Consider the following 7,391-nt stretch of genomic DNA (forward strand, 5'->3'; position numbering starts at 1 on the left):
TTTTTTTTTTTTTTTGAGATGGAGTCTCACTCTGTTGCCAGGCTGGAGTGCAGTGGCACGATCCCACCCAGCTCACTGCAACCTCTACCTCCTGGGTTCACCCCATTCTCCTGCCTCAGCCTCCCAACTAGCTGGGACTGCAGGCACGCGCCATCATGCCCAGCTAATTTTTGTATTTTTAGTAAAGACAGGGTTTCACCATGCTGGACAGGCTGGCCTCGATCTCTTGACCACGTGATCCTCCCGCCTTGGCCTCCCAAAGTGCTTGGATTACAGGTGTGAGCCACCATGCCTGGCCCACCCGACTAATTTTTATATTTTTTTGTAGAGATGGGGTTTGGCCATGTTGTCCATGCTGGTCTCAAACTCCTGGGCTCTGTTCACCTTGGCCTTCAAAAATGCTGGGGTTACAGCGCGAGCCACTGCACCCAGCCACTAAATATTCTCTTTAAGTAAGTAATTTTTGGACTAAGACTAGATAGGTCAACACAGTAGCCTTGCAACATGGCTGAATGAGTGCTCGCTCAGTATCTAATGCTGGTCTTGACTAGCTACGCTCCTGGGTGCCTTCCCTGCCACCCAGCACACTCTTTCTCATTCCTTCAAGGATCTGCATCACCAACCAGGTATGGCCAAACTGAGTGACCACAGCCCCTGTCACACACCAGACGACTTCAGAGTGATGCACACTTCTGGTTCCCCATAGAGTTGATGATCCAAACCAAGTACTAAGAGTAGGGCTTTAGAACACCTAGCACTTACCTGAGTCTCCTATCCTTTGTTTCCTTCAGGTTTATCTTTACTTCTTGTTTTTAAACATTTTCTCATCATAGCAACAGTGTATTTTAGAGAACTTAGAAACCATCATGCAGTCCCACTGCCCAGAGAAGACTGCCAGCATCCTGGGGCACTAAGCCAGAGCCTGCTGGCACCTCACCCAACTACTTGCTTGTCCTGCACCCCTTAAGGTCTGGGCATTCCTTTGGGTGTCTGCCAAGTTTCTGAGTGGCGCTTGGTGTGTTTCAAATCTCATTCACCAAAAACTATTACATACACTCACAAAGTCATAAGAGTCCAATAGACCCCAAGCAGCAAATTAACAGCACTTTAATTTCCTATAGTTGGAATATGACCCACTTCTTAGCAGCTAACCTGTGGATTTGAATAAATTGAGGTAACAGAACAATATACTTAATATGTTGTTTTATAATTATAAAAACAATAAGTGATTATTAAAGAAAAAACAAAAAAGAAGAGACAAGTAAAGAACAAAGTGAACTTGTACAATCTTATCCACTTAGTACCGTGAACAGCTTGATACAAACTCCTCTAAATCCCTTTCTTGTATATATATCTAAATTTAACCCAAAATAGCACAGACATGTGATTTGATTATACCTTCCTCCCACAAGTTTCAGGCCAACAAATGATGCCTCACCACAATACCACTGCACAGCCATTAAGATGATTACTATTATTATTATTTTAGACAGGGAAAATGTGTTGGCAAGGATATACAGAAGTTGGAACTGCTGAGCATTGCTGGGAAGAATATAAAATGGTGCAGCCTCCTGGAACACAGTATGGTGGTTCTTCAAAAAGGTAAGCATAGAATTACTATACAATATGATCCAGCAAATCCACTTCTAGGTATATGCCCAAAAGAATTAAAGCAGGGTCTCAAAGAAATCTTTGTACACCCATGTGAACAGCAGCATTATTCACAATAGCCTAAAGGTAGAAGCAACCCAAATGTTCATCAATGGATGAATGGATAAACACAAGTCATATATACACATGGTGGACAATTACTCAGTTTTTAAAATGAAGGTGTTTCTAACACATGCTACAACGTGGATGAACCTTGAAAATAATATGCTAAGTGAAAAAAGCCAGGTAAAAGGACAAATATTTTGTGGTTCCATGTATATGAAATATCTTGAAAAGGCAAATTAATAGAGACAGATTAGAAAGGCAGTTGTCAGGGGCTGGGAAATGAGGAGTCATTGCTTAACAGTTACATAGTTACTCTGGGATAATAAAAAGTTCTGGAACCATATAGTGGTAACGGTTGCACAGTATTGTGAATGTTCTTAATGCCACTGTATCAGACACTTAAAAGTTGTTAAAATGGTAAATTTGGTTATGTATATTTTACCACAATGAAAAAAAGAAGAAAGAAAGAAACGATGCCCCAATTATAACTGTTTCCATGAAAGTCCTGTACCATGATTTCTGGAAAATCCTTTTAAGGGGAGTCATGGGGAATGTTCACTGAGAAGTACAAGATAAACATCTGGCACAAGCCCAGTCCAGTCCAAAGCCACTGTGCTCAAGTCTGCAAACCCACAGAGGGGTGCCACAGGTGCTCTGCCTCTCGGTGTTAGCCTACAATGTCACTGACCTGGGGTGCATGAACAAGGTTCATCTCCAACAGCCATGTCTGGAGGAGTCCCTCAGCTGGGCGATTATTCTTCAAGGCATCCAATAAGAAGGAAGTACACTGCTGAATTAAACTGTTTTCCATGAAAATGTCCACAATCTGAAACATATCCAAGCCACATTTTCACTCAGTGTGTTTTCATTCACAGTGTTTCATTTTCGTATTGAAATAGTTCCTGAAATATTATCTCATTATCTCATTTAGAAATTCAACAATTAGTTCCTTCCTTTGTTTTTTGTTTTGTTTTGTTTTTGAGATGGAGTCTCACTCTGTCACCCAGGTTGGAGTGCAAAGGCACAATCTCAGCTCACTCCAACCTCCGTCCTCCACCTCCTGGGTTCAAGCGATTCTCCTGCCTCAGCCTCCCAAGTGGTTGAGATTACAGGCACCTGTCACTACACCCAGCTAATTTTTGTATTTTTAGTAGAGACAGGGTTTCACCATGTTGGTCAGGCTGGTCTCGAACTCCTGACAGGTGATCCGCCTGCCTTGGCCTCCCAAAGTGCTGGGACTACAGGCGTGAGCCACTGCTCCTGGCCCCTTTGCATTTTCTTATGTCATCACAATTCACATAGAGCCAGGTGTGGTGGTGTGTGCCTATAGTCCCAGCTACTCAGGAGGCTGAGGTGGATGCATGCATTCCTTGAGCCCAGGAGTTAAGACTATTCTGGGTAACACAGAGACCTCATCTCAACAACAACAACAACACAATTCACGTAATTTATGGTCATTAATTTATTGATAATCTTGTGAAATCATATCACCTACATCACACCTATCAGTGAGGTATTTTACCGAAGTATATGAAAGGGAGTGATTTTTATAACATATGAACCCCCAGAATCCTCTCAAGTGATCCAAGCAGTAATCATACATTACTTAATCACATCCTAGAGGCAGCTGTGATGCTTAGCTTTAGGTGTCAGTTTGACTGGATTAAGGAACACATAGAGAGCAGGTAAAGCATTCCTTCTGGGTGTGTTTGTGAGGGCGTTCCCAGAGAAGACTGGCATGTGAGTTGGGGGACCAAGTAGGAATGATCCACTCTGAATGTCAGGGAGCACCATCCAATCAGCTGGGGGCACAAAAAAGGAAAGAATAGATTTCTTCTCTCTTTCTCCTGGAGCTGGGACTTTCTCCTCCTCCTACCTCTGGACATCAGAACTCCAGGCTTCCCAGCCTTTGGACTCCAGGACTTACCCCAAAGGCCCCCCAGGGTTCTCAGGCCATTGGCCTCAGACTGAGAGTTACGCCATCGGCTTCCCTGGTTCTGAGACTTTCAAACTTAGATTGAGCCACGCTACTGGAATCCAACGTCTCCTCTAGCTTGCAGACAGTCTATCACAGGACTTCTCAGCCTCCATAATCACGAGCCAATTCTCCCTCATATATCTGAGATGGGTTCTCACTCTATTGCCTAGGCTAAAGCAGTGACAAGGTCACCACTCACTGCAGGCTCAACCTTCAAGGCTCAAGCGATCCTCCCATCTCGGCCTCCTGAGTAGCTGGGACCACAGGTGTGCACCACCATGCCTGGCTAAGTTTTAAAAAATTTTTGGTACAGATGGGGTCTCACTATGTTGCCCAGGCTCCCTCTCCTATAGCTAGAGTTACGCTGCTGATTCTGTCTCTGCAGAATCTTGACTAACAAAGCAGCTGATACTTGATATTTAACCCATATATATCATTATATTATTGGGGCACAACTGGGAAAATGCAAACATTTACTTAGACAATTATTAAAGTTAAATTGATGTTAATTTAAATAATTAATATGCCTCACTAAGATGTGAAATATAGGAATAAATTTAGTAATTGTTTTTGAAGGACAGCTTTACAGGAAAATAAAAAAGAACTTACTAATTGTAGAACTTCTCATAAAGTATGAGAAGTTTATATTTTAAACAACTTTAAAATATGAACTAGAAACAAGATGTGAACTGGAAATTTCTTTCCTATTGAAAGCTAAGTAAATTTGTCTCAAATCTCTTATTCATGTTCTCCAAAATACCTGCAAATTCCCAGACATATAAACACATATAACTGCACTTATTATTTCTGAACAGTTGTTGGCCCTGATGCCTTGCTTCAAGCTTTGTTACACATCTATATATCATCAGAGTTCCTTGTACCAATTGACTGAAAGTGACTTGTCATGTGTTTACATCTAATTTCTAAGTAGGTTACACTAAAAAACAGGGTGATGCTCACGTAGATCCAGGTCAGTCAGACACCCACAGGATGAACATTTGGGGGATGCAACAGCACTAGCTCCTGGTGCTCAGGCCAATGGTCAGGGAGAGACAATGATGTGGTAACTGGGGTGGGGAGAGGGATGGAGGGCTGCATCCTAAATGACATCCTCACACCCTACACCATCACCACCCAAAGACACAAACCCACGCAAACATTCTCTAAAGTACTTCAAAACAAAGGAAGCAATGAGTACTCACATAGTAAAGACTAGAAGACAAACTCCCCAAGTACACTAGATTTTTTAAAACTGGAAGATTAATAGCAGATGAAGAAAAGCATTGAGACAAGTTAACAGGAAATGAATAAAAGAATCTTCTAGATGGCTCTAAAAAGCCACAAAAAGTTGTCCAAAACTGCCTATGCTCACCTGGTTAATGTCAGCCAGTGGCTCCTCGTCCTGCACTAGCATTTGAGAAAACTGCAGGCCCTGTTCCGGACTGATCTTCATTACACCCCTCAGCAGAAAGATCCAGTCTGGGGTGTACCCAACCTAGAAGCAAGGGAGCACCAATCAGGAAAATCAATGAAAAACCCTGGGCATTAGAAAATGAAGTTATCTATCCTTTGTTTTAAACTCACGTTAACAAAGAAATGAGCAGCAACATTATCATTTGTAGGTACCACCTTCTGCCAAACACAATATCCAATTAAATAAATTGATTTCATGTCCATGGAAGGCACAATTAACTATACAAACAGCCCAGACCAAAAATAAGTTCCCTGATCTGTGTGCAAACACAGCCTGCCAGTGAGCACACAGGGACAAGATCTGGAAGTCTGCCAAAATATCAAATTAACATACAGAAGGAAGAGAGGGAGAGAAAAAACAAGATAAAGCTCCCAAATAAAAAGAATATGGAAGGACTGGAAAACTAAGGAAAATAAAAAACTGAAGAAAATGCAATATGATCAATATCAATAAAGATCCTAATAGCAACACTGCCAACTCTCACACCAGAGGACTTATAAAGAAGGGTATTTTATAAACTTTAAATCAGCAACCACTCAACCACATGTTGAGTGGGATGCAGATGGTTCAACACACGTTACCTTTTTGGCATAGAGTACAATTTTCTGGAATTGGCCTGTTTCTGCAAAACACTGGATCACTTTGCTTGGCACGTTTGCCCGAAGGTACACACTCAGAGCGAGCATGGGGTCAGTGGTTTTGACCAAGTCTCCGAGCTCCTCTGAGCACTCCAGCTGTGGTACGCCAAGGGACAAGGCAAAGTTAGGAGGTGGGCAGGGAGCCTGGACCAAGCTGTGCGGGGGGCTACCATCTCACAAGTGTTTCTACCTTATCTTCTTTCAGCCACTTCTCTAGGAGTTGCTTACGCCCCTGCTGAAGAACCAGATGGCAAAGTTCTAGGGATTCAAGTTTATTGAGCTGACCCTGGTCGAGCAGGATTCCAAAGTACTGCAGCAATGGAGAAGCCTGGCCAGGCTGAGCGGGTATACTCTGGAATTTCTGGACCGTCTCTCTGGTACGCAGGATTCCCTAGTAATAAATGGAAAAATAGGTCATTGTGTTGTAATCACGGGGGATCCCTTCACTCAACTTGCTTCTATGTAAAAACAAAAATCTGCCAGTGGAAATTCCACACTGCTCTGTCATGGACAAAATGTCCTCTACTAAGGCAACTGCTTCTATCTTCAATAAGAACCATAAATATGGGGGAATCTAGGTCCTCCAGGTGGCTTCATACTTAGGGTCTTACTTCTCCCCCAGCATGCTGCAGTGAGAATTCAGCCTCTCAATCAGTCTTGTAGTAGTGAAGTTCTGCTATCATTATATTCTAATTCAAAATACTCACATTCACAGATGAAGGCTAGAAATGGTTTGTTCATAACCACCCCTTGAAAGACAAGAAAAATTCTTTCAAGGACCAGCAACTTGAAAGTCTTTATCTACTCAGGAGCAGATCCAGTCTCTGAACAATTTATCCAAATGAAATAAACTAAAGAAAAAGCCTTATGCAGAAATGCTATATTCTGAAAGAGTGGAGGAAGTCTAGAGCAGGACTATTGCTAAATAAAACAGGGATCAACCACTTGGTGTACTGTACAGTTGCATATTTGACAACCAGGCAGCAAGAGTGGAAAAATTCTGAGTTGCGAAAATGTGAAACTGTACCCAAGCCATTGGGTGAGAGGTATGTATGCACACAAAGTGGGAGACAGGAAGAAGTGCTGATGCAGCAAGAGTGTGCTTTTTGTTTACTTCCCTTACTGTTAAGCCATTGGTGCAAAAATTTTAAACTAAAAACTCCTAACATAACACTAATAGACTGCAATACCAGTAGTGAAATGCTTTTATGACTTATTTTCCTCTCAAGGTTGGTTCTTAACACTCAGAACACTTGAACAGTATTCAAGGTTTATCACCTTTGGTGCAGACGCTGCAACTTTGGCGGCTTCAGCATAGCTGCCCTGTGCAAAGAGGGTACTGAATTTTCTCGCAAACAACTTCTCTGCCCCAGCCAGGTTACTACGAATGGCCAAACGCAGACCAAGGTCTGGATTCTGAAGCACGTTGGTTGCATAATTCACAATATTATCTTCCTCAACACAAACTGACAGCACCTGTAAGGACCCGACAAGTGAGAGCGGCCCGGCCTAGAAGAGTGCTCTACCATCCCTCAGCCATGTTCCCCTCTACCATCCCTCGGCCATGTTCCCTCTACCATCCCTC

General features: G+C 42.6%; 1 protein-coding gene across 1 annotated transcript in view; it reads right to left on the reverse strand.

The window, feature by feature from the left end:
- The window catches only part of CLTCL1 (clathrin, heavy chain-like 1), a 115,241-nt gene that overhangs the window by 48,564 nt on the left and 59,286 nt on the right, over positions 1-7,391 (reverse strand). The window contains exons 7-11 of the mRNA XM_011986070.1: positions 7,085-7,282; positions 5,997-6,197; positions 5,750-5,902; positions 5,067-5,189; positions 2,405-2,542 (exon numbers count right to left, since the gene is read on the reverse strand). Of these exons, the coding sequence (XP_011841460.1) occupies positions 2,405-2,542; positions 5,067-5,189; positions 5,750-5,902; positions 5,997-6,197; positions 7,085-7,282 (813 nt within the window). The remainder of the gene's footprint in view (positions 1-2,404; positions 2,543-5,066; positions 5,190-5,749; positions 5,903-5,996; positions 6,198-7,084; positions 7,283-7,391) is intronic.

The sequence above is a fragment of the Mandrillus leucophaeus genome, unplaced genomic scaffold (genome assembly GCF_000951045.1).
Source record: "Mandrillus leucophaeus isolate KB7577 unplaced genomic scaffold, Mleu.le_1.0 Scaffold291, whole genome shotgun sequence".
NCBI classification, from domain to species: Eukaryota; Metazoa; Chordata; class Mammalia; order Primates; family Cercopithecidae; genus Mandrillus; species Mandrillus leucophaeus.